General features: G+C 34.8%; 1 protein-coding gene across 8 annotated transcripts in view; it reads left to right on the forward strand.

Annotated features, from left to right (window-relative positions):
- HELZ (helicase with zinc finger) overlaps window positions 1–12,629 on the forward strand; it is a 155,921-nt gene that overhangs the window by 39,043 nt on the left and 104,249 nt on the right. For all 8 annotated transcript variants that reach the window (XM_058561403.1, XM_058561408.1, XM_058561406.1 and 5 more), the window contains 6 exons: window positions 915–1,039; window positions 2,955–3,011; window positions 7,591–7,642; window positions 9,013–9,088; window positions 11,149–11,347; window positions 11,809–11,916. In XM_058561403.1, the coding sequence (XP_058417386.1) occupies window positions 915–1,039; window positions 2,955–3,011; window positions 7,591–7,642; window positions 9,013–9,088; window positions 11,149–11,347; window positions 11,809–11,916 (617 nt within the window). The remainder of the gene's footprint in view (window positions 1–914; window positions 1,040–2,954; window positions 3,012–7,590; window positions 7,643–9,012; window positions 9,089–11,148; window positions 11,348–11,808; window positions 11,917–12,629) is intronic.

Below are 12,629 nucleotides of genomic sequence, written 5' to 3' on the forward strand. Positions count from 1 at the left end.
TTGAACAGTATAACAAAAGGATATGTTCAGTACAAGCAAAATAAATAATTATGAACAGATCCAATGGACTTTAAATATGTAGTATGTTATACTGATACTTAAGCAGAGCATTTCCTTGAAAGTAATTAGAAAAAAGTGCAATTTCCAAAATATTTTCTTTCAGCAAATTATTTTCATACAAAGGAAGCTAAAGTGTGTATAAACTAAAAATAGAATCTTGGGCTTAGCAGTAAAGAGAAGGATACAGATCGTTTTGCTAGTTGAACTGTTAGCAGTTGCTGTGAGAAATCATCTCGAATGACATGGCATGAGAATAATTGTATTCTGTATTGTTGGAAATATGTGCTCCTTGTGATTGAATTAAATTAAATCTGTAAACACTTGCATACAATTTGGGTATAGAATTTTCTATGGCCACTTGACAATTGAGTTCTTAGTTAATCTTGCTGGTTTTGGTAAAGGTTAATTCTTAATTGCTTAGGAATATCAAATGTTGAGATTTGCAGTTTCTATTCTTATGCATTTTAATGGCACTGGGTCTCTTGTGTCACTGTCAAAAATGGGAGAACTTTATTCAGCGATTCTCTCTGCAGTTTAAAAGCCCTCATTTACCCAGAAGTCATAGATTGAACAGTATTTTTTACTGGAGAGCTTTAAGATTAATTCTTCCTGTGATTATGGTGGGATCCAATCCGCTATCGGCTGTAGTGGGTTAGGTATGTCAGTTGCCCCATGTGTTTTTTGTCTTTATGTGTGCCTTAGACAGAACTGAAATGTCACTGCTTTCCTCTAGTACTTGAGGATATTCTTTTAGCCCTTAAGAAGTCATGCTTGTGAGAGTGTGCTCATATTATAATCAAGAGAAATGTGTATTGAATGTCATGTGGTTAATGATGGCTGTTCTTTCATGACAGTGCTGGGAGAAGGACTGGCTAAGGGAGATGGTGCCTTTCAGGCAGTGCTTTGCTGCATGCAGCTGAAAGGAAAGCTCCAACCTGTATCCAGCATTCTTGCCAAGTCACTGACAGGAGAGTCCCTGGTACGTTGCTGAGCTGTAAGTTTGAATGTCCGAAAACAGATTCATTCGACTCCTTAGGCATATTGTGTGAAAAAATCATTAGTGTGCATTTTTCCTCTTACTTCCTCCTATCAGATATCAAAGTTCATGAGTATCTTGAGATACTCATTTCTCTTCAACAAACTGTTGTTTAGTCATTGGATTCTTGTAGTTTGTTTGTAGGTACTTTTTAAAACTTTGAAAGTATAGGATAATTAAATGATTTTCTTTCAAGATATAATTTAACAGAACCTGGAAATATTTTCAAGTTTTATAATGCTTCTGGGGACATATGATCTTATAGGGTTCTTTAATTCAACCATTTATTTTATAAAATGTTTAAATTTATCTAAACTAAGTAATAATTACTTTTATTTCTGTAGATGTTATGTGTGTAAGTTAATATTCATGACCGCTCTGATGGAGCTAATTCTATTCAGACTTTGGGATAAAATTTTTTTATGTAGCATTTAATTTTCTAGAGTTTTTATGTTTCTTTCTGGTTGAGATAATTGAAAAATTACTTTTTGGACCTTAGAGTTGGCAATCTATAGAAATTGTAAGAAAAGAGATATTATAACGTTTTTTCACCAGTTGATAACTGTTATAAAATTTGCTGATATTTTTAGGAATCATAATGAAAAACAGTGAAAGCAAGAAAGTATATGTATACTTTGCTCTACAGCACGAATTCCCTATACCTTATTTATTCTTCTGAATCGATATCAATTTTGGAAATCTGAGCAAAGTTGTGTTTTCACTGAAAATAAATATCTGTGGAAAATAGAAATTAGGAAGGTACTTGGTATGTTGCTGAGTGTAATGTAATGACCCATCTCAGAGGGTAATTCAGTTTTTCTAAGGAATTAGTGTGCAGTGAATTGTTTGATTGGTTTAACAGTGTTTTTTGATTTCACCAAATTCAGAAATGAATATAAAAGCTAAAATGTATTATTATTTTTTTTCTGAGGAAGAAAAACTGTTAGCCCTGAGCTAACATCTGTTCCCAATCTTCCTCTTTTTTTTTTTTTTCTTGAGGAAGATTAGCCCTGAGCTAACGTCTGTGCTGGTCTTCCTCTATTTTGTATGTGGGTTGCTGCCACAGCTTGGCTGACAAGTGGTGTAGGTCTGCGCCTGGGATCCGAACCCGTGAACCTGGGCCGCTGAAGCAGAGTGTGCCGAACTTAACCACTACACCACAGGGCCGGCCCTAAAATGTATTATTAAGATAGCAAAATTGTATAGCTATTTAGTTCTAAATATATGATAAAGAATATTATCTCTTCTTTATTAAGATAATTCTATCCTTAAGGAACATTTCTATATAAGTTAAGCATGTTACAGTTTTACCTGTTGGGTTTTTAAACTAGGAAGAAGTAATTTGCTTTTAAATCTCAAGTGAAATTTGAATTTCAGAAGAGTGACTATTTTGCGTATTTTCCTTCAACAGTTTTATTAATGAGCCGTCTTTAAAGTGGTCTGATCATTTTATGTAAATCTGAGTTGTGGGTAACTGAGTTCACCATTTTACAAATATAAGCCCATTAGTTTTAGGGAAAAAAAGTTTATTTTTCTCTTCACTCATCCTGTCTTGCTCTTCAGTGATAGCCTTCGTGAATATTTTATTGAATTGATTTTAAACTCTTATGCAAGATGAATAGAGTGTTTTAGGGCACACTGTATGTTTTGTTCTATTAGTTATATAAAGTTATTCTTTAACTTTCCTTATAGATGGTTAGCTTTTTTATCACCATTAATGGTAGTGGGGATGGGAGATGAGGATAGTGTTGTTTTTTTTACAGATAAACCTTAGAAACAGCTGAGGAATTGAGTTAAGTCTCCATAGTAAAGAATGAATATACTAATCAGTTTTTCCCTTTTTCATTCACCCTTTTAGAATGGGATGGTAACAAAAGATTTGACAAGACTGAAAACACTTCTCACAGAAACAGAGGTAAGACTATTTCAGTGGATCTCTTTGGAAAGAGTTTAACTCAATCTGGCTAGTAAGTGTTCTCTATTAAGATTTGGAAAATCACTGGGCATTGGCCAACCCAGCAAGGCTGTAAAGGTCGGCGAGTGGAACCTTCTGACCTTCTCCTGTAACCCAGTGTGTCCCATCCTAGGAACTTTGCTTTTTCTCGTGTCTGCTCTGCATTCCAGGTCTTCTGTTCTGTCCCTAATTCTTGTTAGCTGTCTCTGGCCAACAAATGGAAAGATGATTGGAAATTTTAGTGTTTAACTATATCTGGCTGTTAGAAAATACTGTCATTAAAAATGAGATGCTCTTCAAGCCTTTTGTATTTTTTTAAGCAAGTAAAAAAAGTCGGATTTAAGGACTATTTTTAGGGAAGGGGTTTAGGAAATGGAAATAATGTGTATGAGGGTAAATGGTGAACAAAAATGTGCTCTGGTGAAGCACTTGAAAGACACCTGGAAGGCCAGGGACAGCAGTGGCATGTATGAGCCCCACAGCTTTGTGAGTCTCAAATTTCTGTTCCTCATACAGGCGTACTATAAAAGTATTTTTTTTAAAGAAGTCACTGAGCCATCTCATATATATATATATTTTTTTTTTGGTGGGGAGGATTAGCCCTGAGCTAACACCTGTTGCCAGTCCTCCTCTCTTTGCTGAGAAAGATTGGCTCTGAGCTAACATCTGCGCCCATCTGCCTCTATTTTGTGTGTGGGACTCTGCCACAGCATGGCTTGATGAGCGGTGCATAGGTCCACGCCTGGGATCTGAACCTGCGAACCCCGGGTACCTGAAGTGGAGTGTGTGCACTTAACCACTACGCCATGGGGCTGGCCCCTAAAAGTGTTTTTATTTAGGTAACTCATTTTAAAAATACCCATTTTGGGGCCAGCCCTGATGGTCTAGTGGTTAAAGTTCAGTGGCCCGGGTTCGCTTCCCAGTTGCGGAACCACACCACTAGTCTGTCAGTTGCCATGCTGTGGTGGCAGCCTACATAGAAGAACTAGAAGGACTTACAACTAGGATATACAACCATGCCCTGGGGGGCTTTGGGGAGAGGAAAAAAAGAGCAAGATTGCCAACACATGTTAGCTCCAGGGCGAATTCTTCCCTGCAAAAAAAGAAAATAAAATAGCCATTTTTGTCAGCTTTTATCATAAATGGAAGCCAATGTAAAGTGATTGATTGGCTTATTTATTCAAGAATTGGAACCTCCTATGTGCTAGGTACTGTGCTTGGTGCTGGGGATACAGCACTGACCAAGACACCCATAGTCCTTGATGGTTAAAGTCTTGGGGAAGAGATAGACAACAAATAAATTAATTAAACAATTATAGGTATAAGATCTCATGGAGAGTGTGTAGGTCTGTCTCATGGAGAGTGAGAGGGAGCGTGCTACAGACAGGTGGAGAGGATGAGCAGAGACCCCAGGTGTAAACCTTGATCTCTTGTGGATTACTTTCCCATTCCAAATCTAATAGTATATCACAGTTTGTACAAACAAACGAGTAAGCAAAGAAGACAGTCATCATGAATTACATAAGCTGGGTAAAGATACTATTTGTTTTGCTACAATTATATACGCCTTTAAAAAAATGTCGTTTTCTTTGTCTTATGTTTACGTTATCTTATTGTGAATTAACCTAGAATCAGTAGCTCTAATTAACTTCAAAGCCATTTTCTTTCTTGTATATATGTAGTCTTTTTAATTTCTAAGGAGTAAAAGAAGACAATAATAAATGCTTTAGACTTTTAAAATGAGAGTGTAGTATAAGATGACTTTTCATTTTATTAAGATTTTTGGCTTTGTTCTTCTCTTTTATTGCCTTAATTGAATTACCAGCTTTATATCTGATAATCATACACAAATATGTATAAAATTTTATTTTTAATATTTATAATCCTGTTACGTGTAAGGGCACACATATCACTTGACTCTTATTTTGTGACTGTACTTTTGGAAGAAGTGACTTAAGTCTTGTTTATAATTTCTTTTCTATGTAACCAAAGTAGTATTCTTTTTGGTTAGTGAACTAATATTATTAAAAAAAAATCCATCTAGAAAAAGCTAACAAACAATGCTACCTTTATTTATTATTGCACATGACATATTTAAAAATAGCAACAATTTGTTATTTAAAGAAGGGGGGTGAGCTGGTATTTAACTTGTAAATGCTAGTGGGTTAGGATAAAAACATGAAAATAAAGGCTGACTAATGAAAACAAAAACAGTACATATTCTTTAGTAAAATTTAAAATATCAAATTAATAGATATAATTGTGAATTTATAGGAATTCTAGCAATATGAAATTTGGCCGCTTTCCTTAAAGGTGTCAGTAAAGACTGAAGATCATAAGCTAATTGATATTGCCCTTTCTGTCTTGGAGTCTGAGCACATGAAAAGGGTATTTAAAAAAAAACCAAACATGATGCTTGGAACCTAAAAGCTACAGTGGCCAAATACTCAGCCCAGGCAGAGTTTCTCATTTCTACCAGCTCTTCTGAGGAGGGTGTGCTGTTTGTCAGACCCCACTAGACTGAGAGCTGCAGTGTGAGCACAGGCATCCTCTGCCCATTGCAGATACTGGATCGTGAAACACACCATTTTTCCCTTCTAACAATTATAAATGCTTTAGGCTTCATTTTATGACCAAAACATTTCATTCCTATTTTTTCTTGCATATTTGGTGAATTTATTTTGGTAAATTTTTTAGAAGAGATACATTTATACTTGAAGTGAATTTTTAGCTTTTCTATTTATAAATTCTATGTAGATGGAATCATATTTTGAGGGCTAGTGTGAGACTATGGCGCTTAGACCTTGCTTGTAGAATTTAAAGAGATCTTTTAATGTATCTTTTTTGTGAGCATAGAATCCTTGTAATGTGAACATTTACTCCTGATTTGTTACCTTGTGTATTCTTATATTCAGTTTTCATTTTACGGAAAAAATGGGTTGTCTTTAAAAACTTATTAGTAAGTATTTTGAGAATGAGAAGGCATTTTCCTGTAGAAACAGTATTGTAGTGATTTAGTTCCAGCCCAACCTAAAAAGTCCAATTTAATCAACCACATGTAAATTATAGTGATATTATTGTTTCAGTCATAGCATTTATGACATTCTTTTATGATACAAGACATTCCAAATTTCATCTTGGAATAAGCTTTCTTCTTTCTGATTCAGTTCAGCATTTACTTAGTGCCTGTGCTGTTCAAGGTGCTGGGGTTTTGGAAGGCTGAGATATCCATGAAAAACAATCTGGTGGGCTTGTCTCAGATGCACAGAGCTAATGTACCCACAGGGCAGCCTGTGGTTAGTAAGTGCTGTAATGGAAGTACAAGCAGGGAAAGGAGAGATTAACACTCTGTGGGGAAACCATGGAGGCAGGAGTGTAGAAACAGAGGTTAAAGGATGGGAGCAGCTAAGTAAACACCCAGAGGTGACTTAGTACGGGGTAACATTGGCAGTCATTTGGTTCAGTGGTGGATGAGACAAGTAGTAATGAGGGCCTTCCCTAGGACAGTCGCAGTCGGAGTAGAGAGTATGAGATAGATATGAGAGACATTTGAGACCTGGTTGGGCAATATTTGGAGAATACTCAGAGCAGGATAGAAAAAGGAGAGTTCAAGATGCCTTTCAGCGTTTCAGTCTGGCTTTCTTGGGAGAGAGGAATCCATTAACTTGAGGTAAGGAGCACTGAAGGAGGATCAGCTTTGGGGTAAAGTGGATGAATTTTGTTTTGAACATACTGTGTTTGGAGTGCTTGGGTGATCATCCATCCATCCACCTATCCATCCAGCATTTACTGAGCACCCATTATGTGTCAGATCCTCTGTGAGGTGCAGAAATGCAGAAAGGCAGTCAGCTGTTGACAATGAATCTGTTCTTAGCTGATAATGATCCAGCATGTAAAATGCTATAGAATAGTTAAGAAAAAGTGCCATAGCTGGCACTCAGTTGAAATTGGAGGTGTGGAGCTTAGAGTAAAGTTAGAGCCAAAGGGACAGATTGGGGTTTTATCTGTACCAAGGGAGTCAAGAAAACCAGGAAGTCAGAGTGAGTGGGTCCCCAGCTGTGGGCTCCATTGTGGGAGAAGGGCTCAAGCCAGAGTGAGGGGAACTTGGCAGGACGTGCTCCCAGGTCCTGAAGTGGTGGTGCTGTACTTGCTTCAGGAGAAAAGGCACCTCACTAGCTGGTCATTCTCTAGATGTTAGGAAGAGGAGAGTGAAATGAAAAAATGGATGGAAGGTGACACTCTGTGGGGTTCAGGACTGGGAATTTAGACTTCTCTTCTTTTGCTACCAGGTAATTTTTATGTAGGGAATCTCTATCAGTTTCCTTAATGAAGGCCACACAAGTACTTGTTTTCTATGCTTAAATATAGTTTAACGTAGAGCAAAGACCAAAAAATATCATTTGCAACATGAATGTTTATTAAAAATTTCTAAGTATTCAAACTCTACCTTTTTAAAAAAAAGTTGGAAATGTCCAAGTTTAATTCAACATCAACTGGTTATTTCTTGTTATAAAAATGTCTTTCATTTGAAAAATTGCAGACAGCAACTAGTAACGTCCTCTCTGGATATCATGTGGAAGACTTAGAAGAGGGTAAGTACCAAACTCTCTGTAACTTCTGGTAGCTGTGATTCTGGGCATTGCTTTTTTATTGATTATTGGGAGGAAATTTACTGAGTTATAGTACATGTAAGTGGAGCTGTAGGAGAGAATATAAAAATTTAATTTTAAGAATTAAGTGTGGATGAAAGCAATTTTTTCACTGGCCCATTTTCATAGGATAATGGAGTGATGGAGGTAGGAGGTAACTCCAGAGGTCATCTACTTCATCTTCTTGCCTCCATGTAATTCTAAATTTAAACCTCATTCTTAGCAATCTGTAGAAGGAGGACTTTTACCCTCTCTCTCTCTATTGCAGGCTAGTACAATTATTGCTTTTTGGAAGTTCTGATCTGTAAGCTGAGTTGTTCCTTACACAGTTAAAATCCGTGATCTCCTTTTCTCTTGCCAGAGGAAAGGGAAGAAAGACCATTTGTTGAGTGCCTGGTAAATGCTGTGTTCTGTTGTAGTGGCTTTCACAAAACATGTACTGACTTAGAGCTCTTCTCCATCTTTTTGATAGGCGATGAAACAGATATTTATTAAGGTTCAGTAATTTTCCCCTTCACACAACTAGTAAAGGATGATGCACAGCTTTAACTTAACCTGGCTGAATATCCTTGTTTTGGGCGGTGGGCACAGTGACTTGTGAGGAAATAGAAAATGACTATAAGGTCCTTGAAAACTTGTCACTGCTCAGCCTCTGTAGCTGTAACCTTTTGTCTCCTGAGCCTTATTTTCCTTTGCTTATTTGGAAACTTTTATCTAAACGAATCAAAGATCATTGTATTCAGAAGTAAACAAATGTAATTTTTTAGCTCCTATCTCAACTTTTTGAACTTGATTTTAATTGTAAAAAAGGATTACTTTATACAATGACATGTCTCAGGCAAATCCTAAGGAACATGGGTGGTAATGTGGAGCTTCTTCTCACTCAGTGTGCGGTACTGGAATTTGTTCTACAAAATTTTCTTCCAGGATACAATAATTTTCTCATTCCTGAAATAATTCCTAATAGAGACACATCTCCTACTTAAGAAATGACAAGCACGCCAGCATCCCTTCTTTAGTTGTTAGGGAAGAGACTGCACTGGAAATATATCCGCCAGTTGCTAGGATAGAGTCAGGATCATCAACTTGATTTAGCTGCTGGGCAACTGCTTCTTCAGTGATTTCTAAGTTTCGTATAGTTAATTAACTCATTTGATTGGTAGATTACTTTTTTGGTAGAGGCAAGTATATCATATCCTTTCTACATCATCTGGGATGATGTGTGTGGAGGGTTTATAGTATTTTTACACATTAAAATTTCAGAATTATTAGCAAGCCTCAAATGATAAGACTATATCCTGATTACTCTCTAGGATCTTGTAATGGTTGGCATTTCCGCCCACCACCTAGGGGAATCACAAGCAGCGAGGAATATACTTTGTGTAAAAGGTAACGTGAATTTTTTTTTTAAACCAATGACATGTCTTTATTCAAAGGATAATTTTCCTTCACTTTTTGAAAAGTAGTAATTCAAATTTTAAGAAGATAATATGTGAAGGAATAAGTATAATGATTGAGTAAAATGGTTTATTTTCAATTTGAAACAGATGCCATAATGGTCATTATCATTAAATAATAAAAGTCAAAACCATATCGATGAGCCTTCTTTTAGTTACAAACAACAATGATCTAAATGGAGTTGTTAAGACTTTGTTTCAAAGTCTTTTATAATATCAGTTGTATTATTATGACTGAATTTAATTGCTGGTCTCTTGTTTCTGTGAAATTTACCTAAGCTATGGTGATTGAAATTGAAATTAGTTTACATAAACTGAAATAGAGCATAAAATAGATGAAGAAATGTTAAATTATTTTAATAACTTTTCTAAAAAACAATCTATTATCTTCATGTAATACTTATATAGACTTTATGAGTAATTTATATTTGAAGGGCTAACCTTTCAAAATGTAATAATTATATATTAAGGTGGAAAGAATTATTAAAGTCACATTTAGAAAGGTGAACTCTTCAGTTCTTTTTATAAGAACTAGTAACTAGTGGGATTTTAGGTATAAAGTCTCATTACTCTAGGTTGCTTTTGATAATGAAGGAAATTTGTTAATGTAGTTTTGATGATTGAATAGTCAAGACATCATATTTGATTTTATAGTAGAAATAAAGAAACCAAGTAGTAAATTTTGAAAATCCTGGTGGGATCGTGTTGTAGGACAGGTAGAACACAATCCTATGCAAAGGAAATGTGAGAAAATTTATAGTCTAGATGAGAACATCAAACTTTGTTTCTAGGGAAATCAAGCAGTAGAAAAACAAATACTTGACTCGTTAAGACATACTTAAGAGAAACAACTGCATGATTTTAAATGAATCTTACGAAGCATAAGAGATCTTAATAGTATAATTTAAGTTCGAGTACTTTGTATCATCAAGAAAAGCTTTAAATACACTCATCTTTTCAAATAAGATGAACCATTTGGTAATTTACATTGTGTTGTTGTTCATTTTGTATTTCTTACTATCCGTATTTTCCTAGTCGATAAATTATAACATCTCTCTTGTCTGTTTTGCCACTTACAGTTTTTCATTTATTCTCTCAGAAGATCTTTTATTAAGTTTTTAATTTTTCAATTGTTAAAAAATGACTGGACTCATAATTTTGCAGGATATTTAAAACTTAAAAAAATTAGTTATCAAAGTCTTGCATTTTTATCTGTTTTTTACCACTGAATTGTCAATTGAATTTTCTGAGTCATAAATATTGAGAAATCGTTAACTCTATCCTTTAAAATGAATATTTGTGAATTTACCCATCGCAGAATTTAGTCTAATTATTGAATTAATTGTGATTCTAATATAAAACTTTTATTCTTAATTTATTGAAAACTTCAAACAAATTAATATAGTCCAACATTTTCAATGAAATATAGGTAGTAGTAATGCAGGAAAGAGGAAAGGCATTACGTTTGAAATTGGAAAGTAGAAGCCCTAAAATGATAATTTAATAATGGTATGTTAAATTTTTTCAAAATGGAATTCCCAGTATGTGGAAAATTTTCTTTAGGTCATATCATTTTGGGAAGTAGGGCATACCTGTGTTTGATGAACAATCCACTTGATGTCACTGTTGCTTTAGAAAAATTCTGCTCTAAGAAGAATTGTCTAATAGAGTTGTTATATCACAAAGGAAGCTACCTTTTCAATGCCAGTTTTTGTGTGTGGGGGGCTGGTTATGATTATGTTTTGCTTTAGCATCCCCTTATTGCAAAGAAAGAGGTGAGTGAATATGGGGAGTTGCTGTTTTGATTAACGTTGTAAATGTTCTCTAAACCTCTTCTCACCTCCTCTGTGCAAGACAGTGTGATAAATATGGCCTTTCAGGAGATGAAGTTTTGTTTTTGTTATTGAAGAGTTGGAGGGCAAATGCTGGAAGTTTATCTTTTAAATGGTCCAACAAAGTGTATGATAAAACAGTCTTTCCTATTCTACTTAGATTTTTAGAGCAAGGAATCTGTAGGTATGGTGCCCAGTGTACTTCAGCACATTCCCAGGAAGAACTAGCAGAATGGCAGAAAAGATATGCTTCACGGTTGATAAAATTGAAACAGCAAAATGAGAATAAACAGCTCTCAGGCAGTTACATGGAAACCTTGATAGAAAAGTGGATGAATTCATTATCTCCTGAGAAAGTGGTGAGGAAAATAAACTGCATTTGTTTGTTTGTTTGTTTTAAACAATGACCTTGTTTCAGTCTTGACTTTATTTTTTGCTATATTTTGGTTTATTTCCTTATCCTCTATATGAAGAACTTGATTCTTGATAAGTATTTTTACTAGCAAAAGTAGATCCATTTGCTAAAATAAAGAGTAGAACTAAGCCATTTGTTTGGAGATTTGCAGGTATTATATTAATTTATCTTTATTCAGGGAGTTTTTACTGCCAGTTTTTTTGTTTTTAATTTTCTTATGTCTCTTGTTTTAGCTTTATTATATTTTATTCTTATAAAAATAACTGAAAATTAATGTATGAAATACCCTGCTTTGTAAACAGTTCCATCAACATCTTTACTGTTGACATTTATTTACCATGCCAAGAGTTTTTGTTTGTGCTTTTAGGAATAAAAACTTTAACATTACTTGCTCTCTATTTTCAGCTTAGTGAATGTATAGAAGGAGTAAAGGTAGAGCATAATCCTGGTCTGTCGGTTACTGTCAACACCAAAAAATCTCACCAGACATGGACCTTTGCTCTCACTTGTAAGGTATGAATTTTGTGCTAATTAAAGAATGTAAATTTTTTAAAAGCTTTTTGGACCTGTAAATCTCTGTGTTAAAAGAACATTGAAAATGTTTTAATCTAAGTACATTTTATGTAGGTTCTGTATTGTGCTAAGGAGTATTTCTGTATTTTGGTCACTAAAGGTATGGTTTTTTTTAGATTTTGAGATAAAATCTTTGTAGATGTTTAGATGCTTGCTTATTTATTTATTTATTTGGTAAAGAGGTCTTCGACATATTGTCCTCCAAACTTGAAACATAGGATAGGGTTCATGGCTTATAATTAACTATTTAAAAATTGAATTGTTTAATTTGGCAGTTCTAAGATATTTAAACAATGACAACTTGTTTTTATATTTGATCTTATGAAATCACAAATTCTGTAATAGTGGGCTTTTAATATGAGACATTTTCTCAGTGCTTCCCATCTTGAATTATAATATTCAAAGTTTAAGAGTGAAGCAAAGTCAAAAATTTCTGTGAATAAGTACAGTGGAAAAGTTTTGTGTACTTTTTGGTGGTGTTTCTTCCACTGTACCATCTGCATCTTGGGATGAAAAATCTGGGAACATTTAGCTTCAGCCTTGAACTCAATCCAGTGCCTTCAGAGGTAACTGTCCTCCTATGAAGCCTTCCTACTTGAGGCTAGAAAAAACTTTTTTAGGCCAAGGGTATGGAAAGTTGGAGGTCGATGGTG

This window comes from Diceros bicornis, chromosome 18 (assembly GCF_020826845.1).
Source record: "Diceros bicornis minor isolate mBicDic1 chromosome 18, mDicBic1.mat.cur, whole genome shotgun sequence".
NCBI lineage: Eukaryota > Metazoa > Chordata > Mammalia > Perissodactyla > Rhinocerotidae > Diceros > Diceros bicornis.